Source organism: Anolis carolinensis, chromosome 3 (assembly GCF_035594765.1).
Source record: "Anolis carolinensis isolate JA03-04 chromosome 3, rAnoCar3.1.pri, whole genome shotgun sequence".
In the NCBI taxonomy this organism is placed as follows: Eukaryota; Metazoa; Chordata; class Lepidosauria; order Squamata; family Dactyloidae; genus Anolis; species Anolis carolinensis.
The window spans coordinates 257,197,777-257,217,514 of record NC_085843.1 but is presented as its reverse complement, the minus strand read 5'-3'; the positions used below and the strand labels follow the sequence as shown (position 1 = coordinate 257,217,514).

Here is a 19,738-nt window from a genome sequence, read left to right as displayed (position 1 = left end):
AATATCTTATCAACATTCTCTCTAAACATTCATTGCCAACTTTAAACCGCTCCAACATCTTTGTGAATATAGATGAACCCTGACTAAGGAAAGACTTACAGAGAGTGGTTTGTCTGAAATAAACCAAAAAGTCTACCACATATCCACAGTTGACCAGATATCTAGCTAGCCCAGTGACGAAGTTATTATAATTTGACATGAAGTTACAGAATAACCAGTTTATTAGGTAATTACATGGATATCTATAATAAATTACATGCTAATCATCAGATTTCATGCAGTTTTCTCCCTGGTTGTCATTTTTGTACTAATTGGATAGCATCTGCAATACATTCTCAAAGACCCTTTAGAGATGTTTTGAAGACTTCTAGTTTTCTTTTAAAGTTCAATGTGAACAAAAGGTTCAATAACAGTAGTGCACATTAAGCAATATTATTGTATTAATATTTTGTTTTCTGTTTACAGATGTGAAACCTGAACATTGAACAAAGCGGAAAGGATTTGAATTGTGGTCCTTAGGAAAAGTTCTATGGGTACCACAAACTACTAAAAAGAAGAATGGATCCAAAAAGCAATTATGCCTGAATTTCCTTAGAAGCTAAGGTGATCAGACTGAAGCTTTGGACATATCATGAGATGATGCAAATCACATGAAAAGTCAGCAATGCTTTCCAATGTGGAATCAGTAGAAAATGCTGAAAACTATGTTACAAATGGATGGACTCTATCAAGGAAGCCATGACCCTGAGTCAGCCTTCCACATTTATTTGGGTTAGGAGCACAGGACTCCCACAGAAGTGAAAAACTGTAAATAAAGAAATTATATTTTTTTACCCAAGAGAATATGTTTTTAGGAATTTTTAGGTCTTATAGCATGAATCTATGGTCATATTTTGCTGGAAGCTGATCACAGAATGGCACTGCAATGCCAGAAGGAGTTATTTCTAGAAATCTCTAGGTTCTCCAGCATGACCATAGGAAATGGACCACAGCATCACACTGGAGTACCTGGATATATCTAAACAGAACATTTTAAAACAATGAATAATCAAATCCACAAAAGACAAAAACACAAACCTGGAGGGATGACTGTATAGCTAAAATCTTAATAATGCTCTTTATCATGTTGTTTTAACATAGAATGCAGACTATCTACAAAAGTAGAAATGTTTGATTATAGTAGTATTTCTGATCTCAGCCATACAGGTCCCATTCCAAGTAAACAAGGATGATGCTTTATTTTTCGGATATGGTTGAACTGATAGTATTCAAGCATACCAGTTCAGTTAAGCTTCTTGTGTTCATATTATTTAAGAGGAAATGTATATCTCGATGCATATATTTTATTGAGATAAATGTTGCTTAGTAATCAATATAACATAGCAGAGTTCTTCAAAATTAATGCTGAAAGAGAGGTAGAAACCGAAAGGCATAAGGTAAACAGTACACCATGCTTTTATGAAAATATGTTTTTGCTAACTATTTGAATCACATTAAAATATAATCTGGACATGATTATTACACCAGAAAGTATTCCCACCTTCCTCATACACCCATTGGATCAAATTCATGCAGTTCTTTTATAGGGCTGTATATGAAATGTGGTTAGGCTTTTGAGGTAGCCTTATGTATATTGATTGTACAAATATATCTTTTGCAAAGTTTCTTAAAGAATATTGGCAGCATTGCATTAAACATGCAGACAGCTGCATCTAGACAGATCATGAACCAATAACAACTGGTTCAGTAAGCTGCAATAGTAGATATTCTCAATATCACAATATTTATAGCCATTCTTCACACAGAATTTTAGAGCAGGTCTAGATGGCTTAGACTTGCAGGTGTAATCTCTTTGTGTTTCTCTATACAAAATTTCCAGTGAGATGAGGAAGGGGAACATTTGAAACATACATTATTATGTACATACATTAAGTGTTCATTGCCAGAAATAGAAGTACTGTATTAATGTATTTTGGTGCAGATCAATCACAAAATATTAGTGACTTTAGGATGGGATCATACATCTTACTCACCAAAGCTGCGTGTAGGAACCATTTCCCCATAGAGCTACTACATACAGCTAGATGTGTGAATATCATAGCCAATCATGTGGGATTGCTGGTCTCTACATTTATTTGATAGCTTGGGAGGAAGGGAATTATTTACTGACAGGAAAATTATCTGAATCATCAAGTTTGTTTGCATAGTGATAATATTAAAAAATGCAAGTTGCAGCCAAATAAATGAGCACACACAGAAAGGTAGTTCTGATGGGGTTCATTATGAGCCTCCAGGGCTATAGTTAAAAACAAAGAAAATAAGGCAACTACATCCCATCAAGGCAGGCTAAAAAATAAATGTGGAACAGGCAGAAGTTTCAGGAAAGGTACACAGAAGGTATGGGAAGAAAAGCCAGGGTTTTCTGCCAAGGAGTACTCAAAAGGTGGTTATGCCAGTTCTTTGCTCTGAAATATAGCCTGCAGAACCTAGTATTCATTGGCAGTCTTTCATCCAGATACTAACCAGGGCTAACCTTGCTTAACTTCTGAGATTAGGCTGGATCTGATACCTTCAGAGTATTTAGACTGATCTAAAAAGATGCCTATCCCTAAAATATTTAGCAAAGTAAAATGATTAATCCTCTGCAAGAATGTGAAAATATAATAAGCTTGCTTCACTGTTGTCATATAGAAAGGTCAGAAGCCACTCTATCTCTACAGAAATTAATAAGGTTGTTGACAAAATAATTTTCAAAGGGATGAGGGGGCCAGGGGGCAGGAAGAATTATAGGATAGAAATCAAAAGGGGGATACAGTAGCCAGAGATCATTCTCTTCTTAAGTAAATGTGAACATTTCTTCATGGAACGGAGGTCAGGATATGATTTGCAATGTATTGGACAGCCAGCATTGTTTCCTTACAAGTTGGCCTTATCTTTGTTTCAGGGAGGAGAAACCCATGCCGGCCAAGGTCACGAAGTTCAAAGACAAATGCATACTTAATACCTTCACCATAAGCCCAGTCAAGTGAAGTACCAGAGCAAGAATCTGAAAAACAGATACAAAAAGCAGTTTTAGGTCTGCCAACAAAGATGTTACTGGGAACAAGACTTTCTTTCACCAGTTCTGATGATTTCAGAAAGATTAGTGAAAAACTACACATTGCATTATGCTTTTTTAAAGGCATGCTCAAACTGGTCACTTTGGCATGAAAACTAAGAATGTAGGGATGTACTTTGGCCCTCAGAATAAGAATGACTTTATATATTTATATATTTATCAATTCTAATATGCATAACAGTTGAAGAAAAAAGTACTACATGCGTTTGGATGAAATGATTATATTATATTAGATTATACACATACATGCTTGATAACAATAAGTCTAAACACAAAAGAGGCATCTGTGTATACATTCAAAATAACCATGTAAATAACCCCTGATTAACACCAGAGAAAGGGATTTAAATGTATGTGATTCAGAGCTTGCTTGGAAGCAAGTTATAGGACTAATATACAGGTATCTTGCCCCTGGGGACTTCCATCTGGTCTCATAGCCCACAAAATGTTATTGGCATCTCAGACAAATAGTGTAAAGCTCTCTATTAAGTGTGCCAGGGAGGTTTCTGCTCTGTCCTTTCCAGAAACTAAGGGTCATTTATATCTGTATCACTTACAATATTCCGATATCAAATTTCAGGAAAAGTTAACAGACTTCTTTTTCTTCAAGATATCCAAGGAATGTGAAGAAAGATCAAAAGTTTGGCTACAACTGATACTCACAGATTGTAGTGGCAATAGCTCCGTATGTATACTTTGTATGATAGAGACTCGATAAAGCATTCACTGCTCCCTTAGCCACTTCATTCTGTATCCAGAAGAAATATATATTTAGATTAAAGCTCTTCCATCTTTACAAAGGAATTCTACCATATATGAGTTTGTTTCCAGATGACGTTCAAATGCTTACACGACTATTATTTTTCCACCTAGGTCTATATTACTATGGCCTGTAGAAGTTGTGCATCATTTCCAGCTGAGGTTCTTCTCTCAACCTGCCTCTAATCCTTTTCTATTAGCACAGGGCAATGCAATTTGGTTTATCTGAACATTCTTGTTCGATGCTCATGTTTACTAAAGAATTCTGTTGCTGTTTACCTGCTGTAAGCAAGCAGAATCCCAATCTTTCCCAGCTCTATTCCATTGTTTACTGCAGACATGGCTGCAACCCGGTACTGAAAAATCTATATTTCATGTACTGTTCATCACATTAAAATTGAAAACGGAGTACTGAGACATGAGATACTTTCTTCCTATTCTGATTACTGTGTTACTGAAATTTTGCTTTTTGAAAAGAAAATGGTTTGGATCCAAAAATGCCCGCCTATAAATGACAGGAGTCTTTTCACTTGCAGATGGGCGTTTTCTCCAGTTGAAGCTCCCACAAACAGAACTATGTAGTTCAATTTGTCATTTCCTTGCATTCCCCTTTGTTCCATTTCATTATATTTCTAAGGATGCTCCATCCCGCTGGAGCAGAATTTTAGGGGATCATAAGCAGGTCTAATAATAGAAAGGGATACTTGGATGCACTTCAATATTTCTGATTTTACTCCCATGAATGCAGATCCCTCTATTACATACCAGGGCATCGTGATTGGGTGCTTGCTTTTCTGTGTATCCATAAGGAAACATCAGCATCTGAGAGTAGGAATGTACACATATATATCCTTTGATAGAGGAAATGTGGTTACGAATGAAATTGGTAAGGGCTTTTGTTTCTGGCTCAGACCCTGCAGAGGGACCACGATATATTTCCTCACAAGGTTCTTGCACATATCTCTCATTGTCACCTGTAAGGGGGAAAAATCAGATGTGATATTAACACTAAGAAATTTCTATTTCTTCCCATCTCTGGGAAAGAGAATGGTCTTTCATTATTTTTTAGGTTGTGATTGCTATGACGTTTATAACAAGCTATTAATTTCCATCATTATAATTTTAATGACAGATTGGTTAAGAAAAACAAAACAAAATAAAACAAAAAAAATGACTAAATTCTCACCCAAAGAGGACATTTTAGTGGTCCTCTTTTGACAGGGTTGCTTAAAGATTCTAGATCAGCTACATAGTTTAGGATTGGGGACCTGACCCCTCTTTCCTGCTTTACCAGGCAGCAGCCACTGGGGGAGGGAAGTCTGATAATCTGTAAATTGGGATGCATCCCCTTCCTGTGCGTGATCACTGGTGCAAGTGTTAAAAGCAAGATCTTTATTACAATTCCTCTTCAGACCAGAAATTGCTCATGGGAGGACCTTGGAAATGCCAGTCTGCTATGTCCTGATTGACAGGAGAACAGAGGCCTGTCACTTGCCACAGTTGCTGACAGGATTGGGGAATTTTCCAATTCCTACACATTATCTACATATGGAATACTTGGGAATCATGAATACAAATCAGTTATGAATGCACTACTCTTGTAACTGTTTGTGAATTCCAGACAACATCTCTGAGTTTCAGATACTTATCATGTACCAGAGTTTTTTTTCTCTAAGAAACCCACAGACCAAATAGCAGTTTTTTTTAAAGACACAGAAGATACGTTGACTACCATTTATTGTATTAGAGAAGACCTGGCAATTATACAACACAAATGCTCAGTCTCGTGTGCATATGAGTTTTATGCTTCTAGGTGCTTAGATAAAGTAGAGTACATTGCTTCTGCCCAACAGACATTCCTGTGGACAAAGGCATTTCATATCTCACAACATATTGGAAGTGACATTGGGATCAAATATATTTGAAAGGAAATAAACCAATGCAAGTTTTATTAAAATTCTATTTGAATTATGCTTGACACATCTAGGTCGACAAATGAGCTTTAGCACAGCTGGTAAATCACCAGCAGTAATAAGATCTACCAAACAAAAGTTGGCCAGTTCGAAGCTAGGATTGGGGTGAGCATCCGACTGTAAAGCCCAGCTCACTGTTTACCTAAGCAGTCAGAAAATAGCTTAGAGCTGTAAGTAGAGAAATTAGATACTGCTAATAAGTGGATGAAGTATTTTACACCCTTAAAGAAAAAGACCAAAAATGCCAGTGACCAAAAGGAAGGAGGAAGTCCTGATGGCTCTTCATAATAGAGAATGGAGCAACAGCACCATCCTGTGGCTGAATCTAAGCACAACCTCCAAGGTATCGAAGCTGGACTTCGACACAACGTATCTAATTTCTGTTTGTTCTGTCCTGTCTGTCCAAACGGCATTGAACGTTTGCCGTGTATGTGTACTGTGATCTGCCCTGAGTCCCCTTGGGGAGATAGGGTGGAATATAAATAAAGTTTTATTATTATCTAGCTTGACAAATTGCTCTGTGATAAGGTGGCTGCTGCTGGGACTACTTTGTTTAGGACAGGCATCCTCAAACTGCAGGCCCCCTCAGCTGTCTGGGCCTCTAACTCCCAGAAGCCCTAGGCAGCTTGTTCAATGGTCAGGAATTCTGGGAGTTGGAGGCCCAAACAGCCGGAGGTCTGAAGTTTGAGGATGCCTGGTTTAGGACAAACATTTTATGTGGAGTGTTCTCTGAAGTGGTAATATAACAATGATTTAATGTAATGAGATAGTACATGTTATGATGTATATACCTCACTCCTCTGGAGAAGGCCTTAAGAGTAAACAACATGACAACTTCACATTTCTACTATTTATTATTGGAAAATTTCTCAAATCTGGTATAGCTCTACACCAGGGAATTCTGTGGCCCTACATATGCTGCTAAATTGCAACTCCCAGCTGCCCTAGCCAGAAGAAAAAGGGCTGAGAAATATTGAGAGTTGCAATAAAAATAGCATAAAGAAGGGTGCATAGTTTTTATCCATGCCCTCTACTCATTCATTCATGGCTCTAGCACAGCTTTCTAATCCTTAGGATGCCATTTGGTTCCTCGTAATAAGGCAGTATCGTGATCGCTATTAATGAAGGCAAAACCTAAGCAAAGTGGTCAGAAACATAGATAGCTCATGTATAGAGAAACAGAGCATGTGAGGAAGCAGTTGAAAAGGGGACAAGGCACATGGGGACAGTGGTCTAGTCTTTAATAACACCGGAAGAAAAATATCTCTAACTGGAGCACATAAGGAGCAAGAAAAGCTGGGTAGAAGCCCTTCCATTGATAAGCTGTCTTGAGCCTGTGTCAGAGTTCAAGTGTGACATGTCAGTCCTTCTTTAGCAAAATATTTCACTCAACAGAAGATTAATGTCAAATTGTTCTAGAATAAATGATTTGAGGATTATATTTATATTTATGGAAACAATTCACGCAAGGGTACAAAGTCAGCCTTGCTGCCCAAGAGTAATTCCTTACACCTCATAGCCATACGTATGCTAGTTTCTCTTGTTATGCTTCCTGTTTTACTTACTGTCCCAAGCAAGATTGAAATTCCTGTTCAAGTCAACACCAATGCAGTCACTGTCAGAAGTATTGGCACGATTCTTTCTCCACATGCGATCCTGCAGGGCAAAATGATTGTGTTTCAACTTTATTTTTATTCAGAAAAAGTTAAAAATAGAGAAGTCTTATTCATAGCTGGAATCCCGTTGATGCTTCACTGTAGCTACACTGGCATAAGCAGCAGTAGGACTATGAAAGAAGTGAACAATTGGAGAAATAAACTCCTTGAAGCTATCAGGTATTGTCCACCTTACAGTGAGCAGCACTGTATGACTCATAAAGAGCTTAAATTGCTATCATATTGTATCAGTAGGATTTCATTTACCTGTTGGGCATAATGTACGAATGATTTGTGTATGTGAACATTCCCTAATTTTGCCAGGTAAGTATAGTGGATTAATGAGTTTCAAAAGCCTTTAGCTTTCTCTGCTGAATAGTTTTGGTTCCTCATCAAACAATAAATCCGATTATTTCATATTGTTGAGCCATGACAGTTAAAATGACATTAAACTGCATTGATTCTATAATGTAGATGCACACTGTAGATCACAGAACTGGAAGGGTCCTAATGGCCCATAGAGTGCAAGCAACCTGCCTCTCAATGCACAATCCCCAGCTAGAGCATATACCCTTCGAAAACCTCTCCAGTCTCTTTGAGAAAACATATAAAGAAACTCTAACTGCTCTAATTATCAAGATGTTCTTTCTAATAATCAGTTGAAATCTACCTTCTGGTAACACCGGGCTGTGGCGCAGGCTGGTTAGTAGCCAGCTGCAATAAATCACTATGACCAAGAGGTCATGAGTTCGTGGCCAGCCCATGTTGGAGTAAGCACCCAACCATTAAAATAAAAAATAGCCCTGCTGGTTGTTGACCTAAGCAACCTGAAAGATAGTTACATCTATCAAGTAGGAAATTTAGGTACCACTTATGTGGGGAGGCTAATTTAACTAATTTACGACACCATAAAAATTGTCCAGCAGTGCTTGGAATGAGGAAGTCAGCGTCACAGTGGATGCAGTTGCTCCCCCTGTGGCCGGAATCGAGCATACCCTCAGGAAGCTGGAAGCTGGAGAAGGTTAAATTGACTCTTTGTCGCTGTCTCTATGTTCATACGGCATTGAAGGTTTGCCATGTATGTGTACATTGTGATCCGCTCTGAGTCCCCTTCAAGGTGAGAAGGGCGGAATATATATACTGTAAATAAATAAATAAATAACTTAAAACCATTAGATCTAGTTCTACCCTCTGGGACAGGAAAGAACAAACCTGCACCCTCTTCTCTATGGCATCTCTGTATTTAGGGAGTACAGTCATGTCAAACTCCAGTTTCTCCTGTTCACTAGTCTGAACATTCATTAGCACAATCACGCCCCTGACACTTGACTGCTTCTGACAGCGCTGAGAGACAGGGAATGATTTTAGTGTGCACAGAGGGGAGGTGCTGAGTCAAAACTTGTGTGCTATATGAGTCTATACAAATTTGTCTGTATTCAGGATGTCTGCAAAGTCCTAACCCACTGCTACTAGTCATAGGAATACCATTTTGATAAAAAAAGTTGCCTACCCCTGCTTTATTCCACGTCCAGGCATAACCATCAATGTTGAATACAGGAAGGACATAAAAGTTCATATTGTCCAATAGTTTTGTCATGACTTTGTCATTTCCATATCTTGTGACAGCCTGCAAAAGACAAATGCATGATATCTACGTTTAGTTCTTCGCTCGCTGATAAATTTGGAAGCACAAGATAAACGTTTTAAAAAAAGAGGTATTTTAACGTTCTGCTCTTCATAATGTCCAATAAATAAACACATTACTTTAAAGCTAACAAGTAAAGTGAGACAGGCAAAAAGCTTCAGACACAGTCATGCATGGTTACAGATCTTTAGTTGTGCCATCTCATTTGTGCAATTCTGCCTTGAAGTCTTTTGCCTAGTGGTGTCAATGTTTTTTTTCATGGATTGCCACAGCTTTATGGCTTGGGTCCAGGCTATTGAACAAAGTGTATTTTCCCATATGACCAGCTCCTGAGGACAGGGTCTTCTTTCAATCCAACTCCTTCATGGCACCATTAGTGGGAATGAGTGATAGGTCCTTTTCGGTGGCTTCCCCTAGACCCTGTAATGTTTTTCTTGTATTGGAATAGCTCTCTCCTTTCTGCCCTTTCTTCAGCAGACAGACTTTTAAAAAGCTTTTACAAACTGAAGGTTTTTAAAGGAAGGACTTTTCACAGCATGCTGTACTGTTTAAATAGTATTGTTCTTAGCTGGTTATTAACATTGTAATTGTCTGCTCTAAATTGTTTCCAGTGTTGTTAATAGTTTAAATCCATTTTAAGGTTAATCTTCTGTAATTTTTCTTTAAAAATGTTGTATTTGTTTTAATTTTAGCCTTGAGTCACAGTTTCTTTTGGGGGGAAGAAGGGTATAAATAAACATTACGATGACTGTAACAACAATTGTCATCACTGTATTTTTTTTTAATCTAATCACCACATCATAAGCTGCAGTGCAGGAAGTCAGAAAATTACCTTAGGATAGGATAAGGTTGGTATGAGAAGGCATTCCTTTAGAATCGCAGTATGATAGCAATATATTTACAACAGTAGGTTTGCAATAAATGCCAAACTTTGCAATAGCTGTGTTACCTTATATGTGTGTAGGGGCTCATCTAGTTTGATTAGAAAAAAACAGATTGTCCCAGATTTTGTTACTGATCTATCTGATTTTATTTTGGAGATCTATGCATGCTTTATGGATTCCTCAGTGGCACAGTGGGTTAAATCACTGAGCTACTGAACTTGCTGACAGAAATGTCAGCGGTTCGAAACTGGGGACTGGGGTGAGTTCCTGATGTTAGCTCCAGCTTCTGCTAACCTAGCTGTTTGAAAACATGCAGATTTGAGTAGATCAATAGGTACCGCTCCGGTGGGAAGGCAATGGCGCTCCATGCAGTCATGCTGGCCACATGACCTTGGAGGTCTCTATGGACAACACCGCCTCTTCGGCTTAGAAATGGAGATGAGCACCAACCCCCAGAGTGGGACAATATCTTCTGTTAGTAACTCATATGATCAGAGACTTTTTATATAGCTGCACATGTTGGTTTATTTTGACCCATCATAAAATGCCTTTGGGAAATTGACTAATCATTTGAGATAAACATTTGAATGGGTTTTTCTACCCCTTTTCCTACTTTTTTGTAAAGGCACATACACTTTTTCAATTGACTTGGTGATTGGGTATAATAATCATTTAAACCATGTTCACATTGTAATTTAATTGTGGTTTTAGTTGTAGGGGCTGCACTAGCACCTCAAAAGACCATGGAGGGCTCACTTTTGGAAAAAAAGAAATCATGTTTTCCCTTTTGGGTACTTTCATCATGTTTTGGGGCCTTTTGGGCCATTTTTGACAAGAAGTAAGTAATTTTAAAAATGGCTTCTCCTGGGTATAAATTGGTGTCATGGGCGTGCAGGAATGTGATGGGAATGCTTCCGAGGACTTGCAGGGAGCATCAGAGGCAAAAAAGCAGGGGGAATAACATGGAAATCAGTTGTCTTTGCCTATGATGACAAAATAGACATTTACATTTCTATTCTTTTAGACCCAATAACTTTGCAAAAGTCCTATTTCTGTTAGGCAGTCACCTACATTTTTCAACTGTTTTTGTGGTGTATTTAGAGACTGTCATGAGGAGTATGTGCACTTCCGAATTTATGCTAACACAATTGTTTGTGAGGAAGCCAGTATTGGAGAAAGACAGGATTGTGTCCCATTATTGAGAACCAGGTGGAACATAATGAAAATAATTAAATTAAAAATCAAATCTTTATATATTTGAGTTATGACATTGGATGTCCTTTTCACAGGTGTTCTTAAACTTAATACAATTTCCTCACATTCCCTGCACACAGGATCACAGATGTTTTATCAGCCTATCCATCATAATTCCAAAACCTCTGGCTTTAATGATAAAGAAAATTTTTGGGATAAACTAATACAAAATGACAAGAAAGAAATCACTAAGATATACAAAATCTTGTTGGAGTGGTCTGTTGAACCGGAAGCAGTCAAGAAATGTACGTTAAAATGGGCTAAGAACATTAGATGCCAAATTAAAATTGAAGAATGGGAAAAGATTTGGAAATACAAAATAAAATATACTTACGCCTCTGATCTTCAGGAAAACTGGTTTAAGATGTTTCACAGGTGGTATATCACACCAAAAAAATTGGGATTAATGTACAAAAACACTAAAAATAAATGCTGGAAATGTAAATGTCATGAGGGAACTTACTTCCATATGTGGTGGACCTGCTCAGTAACAACCAATTATTGGAAAGATGTGCATGAAAAAACACAAAAAATTCTAGAAAAAGTATTTCCGATGAAGCCGGAATTTTATCTTCTTGGACTAACAGATAGCATATTAACTTTTACCAAAAATGATGACATCTTATTTACTTATATTTCATCGGCCGCAAGAATAACCTTTGCTCGGCAATGGAAATCGCAAGAAATACCAGTGAAAGGCCTCTGGTTAGAGAAGCTTGACGAAATTTTTGATATGGACAGATTAACATATTTATTGAAAGAAAACAGAGGCAAACCAATAAAAAATACAGATTGGAATAAATATAAAAATTACAGAAAACAAGCAATGGATTAGAATGTTTGAAAGGAGGATCCTGGGAATCCAAACAAAATGGAGACCAACAAACAAGAAAAGATGCTATAAATAACTGAATATATCCATGAAGAGTAGAAAACGGAAGACAAAAACGTTGACCCCTTTCCCCTCCTTCTTTTTTCTTTATTTCTCTTTTCTTCTTTCTTTCCACTCTCTTTTGTTCTCCTATAACTTCTTTTTTATATCTTTACTTATTATTACCCTTTGTTTTTCTTCTTCTTCTCCACTTTAGTGTTTCCCCCTTTTTTTTCTTCCCCCCTATATCTTTTATGTAATGTGTTTAAAATTTGAATAAAAATTATTAAAAAAATAATAATTCCAAAACCTCTTTCCTGGTCAGTAACACACACACACACACACACACTTATATTACATGCTTATATACCATATGTATCTTATTTTGCTTAACTGCATTTCTCCTTTATTTCTAGTTCCCCAGTAGGTTAAATCATTTTGAAAGTCTTCACAATCCAATTGCGGTTTTGCTAATTTAAGTAATATGATGTCATTAGCAAATCTGTCATCTTCACTGTTCCTAACAACACCTCATAACGTAAGAACAATTTAAAGTGCATTGATCTTAGTGCAGGTAACTGGGAACTGCACAAGTGCTTTATAACATACTCAGTAAATAATGATGAACTGACCTGCTTTACAAACCACTGGCAAAACGCTGGTGAAATCCATTCACGCGCATGAGCACCACATTCCATAAAGATAGCCTTCTTTCTGCCACTCTCCGTCCCAACCTGTTAGCAGGAAACATTAATGGTTCACATAGTGCTATCATATTAAATATATATAATAATGACCTCACCCATAACTGCTTGGAAGGGTGTTTTTCTAAAACCACAAATCCTGAATGTAGCCAAATTGGCAGAGGGATTCTGTGTGTTGCAGGCCAAAAAAGTGACCCTTCTAAGCCTCAGTGGACACCTTCCATTCCTTTAATGGAAATCTGTTGCAACAGTGATAGCAGCCAAATACACCAGAAAAACTACACTTGTTTTTGAAATTTTTTGATTGGAGCATTTTCTTTTTAATGTCAGCCTCGGGAATATATGTATACTTTGTGTGTATATCCTTTATAATATTGTATACATATATTCATGTGACTCAAGTTATATATAGATTTCAGTTCTGTTTAGCGTTACGACTTCATAATCAAGCCTTAAGTTATTCATCAACTCTTGCTAACAAAATCATAACTTGGCATCCTACACGGAGTAAATTTTAGTTACTGTGGTCAATACAAATCAATTATTTGATGTTCCAAATGAAGAAACACTTTAGTTCCTTTGGCAATGTTTAGATTTCGGTATTCTGGCTTTAGCCATGTCCACTTGGTACCACAATTATTTTGAAAGTCATTATATTTCAGTTTAAAGTTAAACTTATAAATACATTCCTACCTTAAGAAGGTACATGGTGCGCTCTTCATAGGTCTTTCCAATCTCTATCTGGGAAACCAATTTTGGATATTTTTTGGCTATTCTTTCCATCCATGCAGCAATCTGAGGGGAACCATGCAATAACAGGATGCTCACATATACTTGATTAAAATATTAAGTATTAAATAGTGAAATATTGCCTTTCTAGTATATAGTACCTTTTCCCAGTTATTGTATCTGGTATAGCTGTGCTTATTATGGGAATGTTTCCCTCCATCAAATTGTTTTTCAATTTCTTCTTGAAGATCATGGAATAAAATTCTGTGACACATCAAGAACATTAGCATATATTTATTTAGCATGCAGTGCTCAATACTTTTGTATTACGTTCCTCCTTTGGGTTAATCCCTTAGTCTTCACCGCAAATAAAATGACAAAGTCAAACTTTCTCTGAAAAAATCGTGCCAAGAAAACTCCATTATAAGTTGTCTTAGAGATGCAATAAGTTGGAAATGACTTGAAGGCAGACAACTACAAGTGGTATCATGTAAAAGCACCATTTAACTGATGCACTACAACTCTAAGAAAAAAAATTAAAAGAAAGGAGGAGGAGAGATGGAGATGTTTTTTGTTTCAATATGTTTAGACATTTAAAAGAAAGTCTTTCCAGGCTGGGAATAAAATGTTGCCATTGGTGTCTGGAATTGCCAGGAAATTGTGTGGGAGAACATAAATATTGATTAGATGTTTTAAAATATTGGAATCACATGAACACATCTCCCATCTGGAGGTATCCTGGAAGGTAAAGGTAAAGGTTTTCCCTGACATAAAGTCTAGTCGTGTCTGACTCTGGGGGTTGGTGCTCATCTCCATTTCTAAGCCGAAGAACCGGCATTGTCCGTAGACACCTTCAAGGTCATGTTGCCGGCATGACTGCATGGAGTGCTGTTATTTTCCCAGCAGAGCGGTACCTATTGATCTACTCACATTTGCATATTTTCAAACTGCTTGGTTGGCAGAAGCTGCTCACCCTGCTCCCCGGATTCAAACCGTTGACCTTTCAGTCCACAAGTTCAACAGCTCAGCGGTTTAACCCACTGCACCACTGGGTATTCCTGTAACAACCTACTTAAGAAGAATTTATTGTTCAAGTCAACTTAGTGACATTTGTAAGATTTTCCTGTTAGATATTTCCTCTCTTCATTTTTGTTTTGTTGTTATTGGGTTGACTGGAAAACTCTTATCTACAAATGAAATATACCCAGAGAGAGGATGTAATGAAGAGCACTAGTTACAGGTAAGCAATTTATCATTTTAGTTCTGATTTGAGAAATTCACAGGTTTGAATCTCCTATTTGGGAGAAAAGTTGGATATAAATAAATTAAAATAATTCATATATTCAATGTAACTTTTGCTGTGGCTTTCTCACTAAGCAGATCACTATAATATACCCAAACAACAACTCTCATGAACATGTATTAAAAATCACATACTCAAAAGGTGTTCTGTTCTGTTCCAGCATTGTCTGGACATAGTTTGTCTGATCAGAATTGACTTGGAAATCCACACTGGTTCCAACGACAATTTCATGAACTGAATCAGGACGCCAAATATCAATCTGTGCAAAAAAAGAGAGAGCAGGGATTCTTCATTAAGAATGTGTACAATTAAGGCCACAAACCCATAAAAATATCCCAGTTATTGGAGACAATCTTATTTTCGTCTTCACAAAGGTATTGCTTCAATAGGTATTTAGAAATGCAGGATGTGAAAAAAAAATCTAAAATGGCTTGAAGAGAAAAGAAGCACCTCTGGACATTATAGGATTTTAAATTAATTATTAATAAATGAATACTCAGTGGCTAATAAGGGAGATTAGTTGATGCATGATTCTATGAATCAAATATTTTAGTGCATGTGGCATGTAGTATTTTGTGTATTCTATTCATATAAAAACATACCTATATTATCATCACCTTCCTGAAATATTTTTGAATGTTACAGTTTTACATTATTTCTCTATTTGAGAATTTCCCATAAGCTCTCATAATTAACATCAAATATTTACAAAATATTAAAATACACAGTTGATATACATTTTATGGACAGTGCGATTTGATTTTGATATTTAAGAAGATGTTTGTGGCTGACAGACAATGACACTTGGCAATGTGCTGCACTTGATACCTTGCATGTGGTTCTGTTTATTTGGTATGTTAGCACTGCATGCTCATATGTTTCATAGTTTACATCTGCCAATATAAAAATTGCACATTACAAATGTGAAGATTTGATGGATTTTTAAAGTGCTGATTTTAACTAAACTACTGGAGACATTTTCCTTTGTTTTCATATCCTTTTATGCCATTGTAATGTAAGTACGTTCTTCTCATTAAAGAATGAGATAAAGAGTAATTGCAAGAACTTGGAAAAATGTAAACTATAGAATAATCTCACCTGTACTTTAGAGGCCAGCTCCTTTAGGAAGTTCACTTGGTGTTCATTTTGAAGATTCACCCGAAACACCTTTGCCCTTCAATAAAACAGAAGATAATTAAAAAGGAATTATCACATTATTAAACTACTTAACATTCTTTTTGTCCATCTTCAGTTCTTTGAGGCTGTAGACTACAAGATGTTTAGCTGCAAAGCCCCCTATCATTTTCATAGGTCTTCCGCAAGATTGTGCTGAATTGTGGGCTCTTTAATAATTGCTTGTATGTCAGTCTAGTAAGGAAAGACAGGAACTTGTGTAACGTTTTTCCTTCAATAATGTACCAGAATAAAAATACTTCTACCTGTCAAAGCGGGAAGTAAGAACAACTTGAGGTGCCACAAAGAGCCCCCAAAGCAAAATAATGAACTTCATGATTCTCTTTTGACTGTAAATCTCTGCCTGCACCCTCTATATATTATTTCCCCAAAGCATCACAAACAGCCATGTGACTTCCTCTGAAACTTTCATTCAATCTTCTTTAGGTGTTTTTTTTAATGGTTGAGAAATAACGATAACTAAAAAAACCCAAAAGGATGCCATTGTCAAAGTGCCATGTGTTAGATGAAGTAATGTGATGCAAAGTTCGTTCTTTCCAGAGCTGTGTTGATTCACCTTAGACTTGCTCTGCTTGAGATTTATTTCAATGTGGTTCACTCATGTTAGAAAGTCTCCCTCAAGGCATTTTGCTACATGAGGTGACAAATAAGATGGAATCCTATCACCATGCTCACGTAACATCAGCACAGATGGCTGATTTTTTCTTATTTGAGCACTGGTGGCAATAGGGCATTGGTCTCTCTTTCACTGGAAAGCAACAAACTAAAAAGCAATGCAGGGAGGACATGCTCCCTCCTTTTACTCATCAGTGGGGCTGGCCTTTTTCATTTAAATGCATACAATTGCAAGTCTTATTGCAATTGCAAGTTTTGTTGCAATTGCAAGTAGAATTTCTGTAACTGCAACTGCAACAAAACTGTTAATGTCCAAGATTGGCTACATAATAGTTACAGAGATGTAACTATATAACATAGATTGGTTACAGAGTAGTAACTGTGTAGCATATTTGGTCTGACATTCTTGTCTCCCTTCAAACCTACCTTAGCATAGGCTTTAGCACAGCAGGTTAAAACACCAGCTGTAGTAAATCTTGTCAGTCAGGAGTTGACAGTTCAAAGCCTAGTCAGGATGCGTTCCTGACCTTTAGCCCAGCTTCCACCTACCTAGCGGTTCAAAAGCAAAATGTGCGTAGATAAATAGGGACCGCTTAAAATAAGGGAGGTGTTTTAAATGCACCTGGAAAATGCTGGCGATTTGATCAAAAGGATGAAGTTTACAAACAAAGCTCTTCAACAGGGAGATAGAGCGACAGCACCCCTACCCCCGCCCCCAAAGCCAGAACCAAGCACAAGCCTCCAGGTTGCCAAAGATGGGAAAAGCCTATATATCTCTATCTATGTACAATTCTTGTCTTGTCAAGTGTATGAACAACATTAAATGTTTGCTGCATATGTATGTTTTATGATCTGTCCTGAGTCCACTTCGGGATGAGAAGGGTGGAATATAAATACTGTAAATAAATAAAATTAAGAGCCAGCAACTAAGGCAGGTGAATGAGATCAATTCATCTTCCAATCAGGTTGCAAAGATTATGTTTTGTTCCTTGCCTGCCAATGAGTGAGGCTGTGACAAGGACCATTGACAGGGTCCTGTTTCACATATTGCAGCCTTGATTTCCAGCAGAAGGGAGTTCAAAGTGCCATCCTCCTTGCAATCTGAAGTTGAATGTCCCCTATCTGGCTGCTGACTCTTCAAGTGGGTGACATAGGCTTACAGAAAGGCTAGGTATTCTTACTAAACACAAACCAATTATGGATCCTTAACTCTATGCTATGAACCTGTAATTGCAATACTGAACACCAGCCAAGATGTTTCTTTTTGTATATTCACTGCTTTCTTCTAGTGCAGGATCCAGGGCAAGTTGAACAGATTAAAACAGAATTTCATATTCTGCTACCTCCGGTTAATGCAAAGACTCACCATTATTATTCCAGGTGCTCCTTGCGAATTGTGAATCCCAGTCAAGAATCACTTGACTGCCATCTGGTGGGATGAGTTATTTATTGCCTGTCTAACCCACAAGCACTCATTTTAAGGAACTGCAAGGTTCTGATAAACATTTGTGATTGTTTTTTCTGCATACTACGGGTTTTAGAATTCTTAACACTACACAGGAGAATATTACATAGTAAACCCCAAATGTATTATTTTAAGGTCTAGTAAAATCTAAATATGTGTATTTCTAAAACAGCCAACTGTAAATAGAAAGTCCTAAAGAGGCATTCTCTCAGATTAAACAATAGCATTTTTCGTGTGTGTGTGTGTGTGTGTGTGTGTGTGTGTGTGTGTGTAGGGGGGGTCTGTGACTCTAACCCCAGCAAATGTACTTTTTAGGAGACTATGTGTGTTGCTATAAGAAGGCAGAAAATACAAGTGAATATCAGAAGTGTTTTGTACATGTAAAAAGTGAATGCATGAGATGGGATGCTCACCATGGACCTCATCAAACAGCCTTATGCTCTGTTTCTGGGACCCTTTGCTTATGGTTCCTATGGGTCCTATCTCATGATGCATGGTCCCTTTCATTAGCAACCTGTAGTCAACTGCAAGGAAAGGGTCTGAGAAATTGAGTAAAGAACAATGGAATGGAAATAATGTTCTTCCCCTCAGTGTATGTCTGAGGTGCAGCTTCAGCTGTATGATGATACCCAGTATGCACCCCATATGCAAACCGTCAGCTGTGCCTGTGACGTCTCCTTGGGGAGTGGCTTTTTGGGTGGCTTTTGCTGATCCTGGGATTTTTGTCTATGGAGGTAGCCACCTTTATACTTCCAGTAGTTGCTGGGGAAAGACTATAAACTATTGGTGTTTTCCTCTTCTAGTTTTTTTTTGTCTGCCCTGCACCCTTTTCTATTTAAACTGTGCAATTCTGCAGTTTCTTCACACTGGGAGACCTGTATGCTTCTTAAATCACAGCAAGTCAGGAAAGGAGGGTGCTAATCAGCTAGTTGGTATAAAATACTTCAAAACTATGTAGCTTCACAAGATTAGATTTTTTTTAAAGGCATGGGCCATGATGGGGAATGACATCAGGGAGCATAAGATGGATTGAGAGGAGCAAAGCTGTCTGCTGTACGATAAGTCAAATCACAGTATTTCTAAAAGGTTCAGAGAGAATAGAAAAGGTGTGATGGGCTTAAACTATATGTTACATATGGATATGTCATTTTCTGCTTTGTGTGTGATGAAGTCCTATGTGCCAACAGCCCCCCCCCCCCCCCCTTTTTCAGGAGTCTTATTTTCAGCATCAGTGTGGATATGGCTGCTGCATATGTATTGATATAAGCTTGCAGAAACCCCTATCTAATCAAGCTTGTTTATGTTTCATTTTAGGAACGATCAGCTAAATTATGTCTATTTCTTTTTCAGCTACATTATTTAAAAGTACTGGCTGAGTGGCCATAGCTCATTGACAGTCTGTTGTGCAATCCTGCCAGCTATATAGTCCATTTGTTCTGAAGTTCTTCTGACTATAATAGAGTAGTTTGGAGAAAATAGATTTTAGTTTGGAAAGACTGACCCTCTGCTTGTCTGCCAGATGGGATGGCTTCTATCCAGAAAATGTGATGAGAAACATTTAGTTTACAA

The 19,738-nt window shown here is 37.4% G+C and overlaps 1 protein-coding gene and 1 long non-coding RNA gene across 2 annotated transcripts; one reads left to right on the top strand and one right to left on the bottom strand.

The window, feature by feature from the left end:
* The first annotated feature begins 36 nt into the window (after nucleotides 1–36).
* LOC134297869 (uncharacterized) lies at nucleotides 37–3,080 on the top strand. The gene is made up of 3 exons (XR_010004761.1): nucleotides 37–226; nucleotides 466–603; nucleotides 2,945–3,080. It is a non-coding gene; the product is annotated as an uncharacterized LOC134297869 (long non-coding RNA).
* LOC100555460 (mast cell carboxypeptidase A) lies at nucleotides 1,328–16,425 on the bottom strand. Its single transcript, XM_003218242.4, has 11 exons — nucleotides 16,335–16,425; nucleotides 15,994–16,069; nucleotides 15,030–15,154; nucleotides 13,754–13,856; nucleotides 13,557–13,658; nucleotides 12,792–12,893; nucleotides 9,016–9,132; nucleotides 7,416–7,506; nucleotides 4,643–4,851; nucleotides 3,782–3,866; nucleotides 1,328–3,046 (listed from the first exon to the last, which is right to left on the bottom strand). Exons 1-11 carry the CDS (start codon nucleotides 16,403–16,405, stop codon nucleotides 2,859–2,861), a joined length of 1,269 nt encoding a protein of 422 aa, XP_003218290.2. The 5' UTR covers nucleotides 16,406–16,425; the 3' UTR covers nucleotides 1,328–2,858.
* Between the last annotated feature and the right edge of the window lie 3,313 nt (nucleotides 16,426–19,738).

Excerpts from the sequence above, each read along its gene's own strand:
- LOC100555460 (XM_003218242.4), bottom strand. The coding sequence starts at position 16,405 with ATGAAGTTCATTATTTTGCTTTGGGGGCTCTTTGTGGCACCTCAAGTT. Across the intron at positions 16,070-16,334 it reads CTTACTTCCCGCTTTGACAG|GGCAAAGGTGTTTCGGGTGA; the intron begins GTAGAAGTATTT and ends GTTTTATTGAAG. Across the intron at positions 12,894-13,556 it reads GCACCATGTACCTTCTTAAG|GTTGGGACGGAGAGTGGCAG; the intron begins GTAGGAATGTAT and ends TCCTGCTAACAG.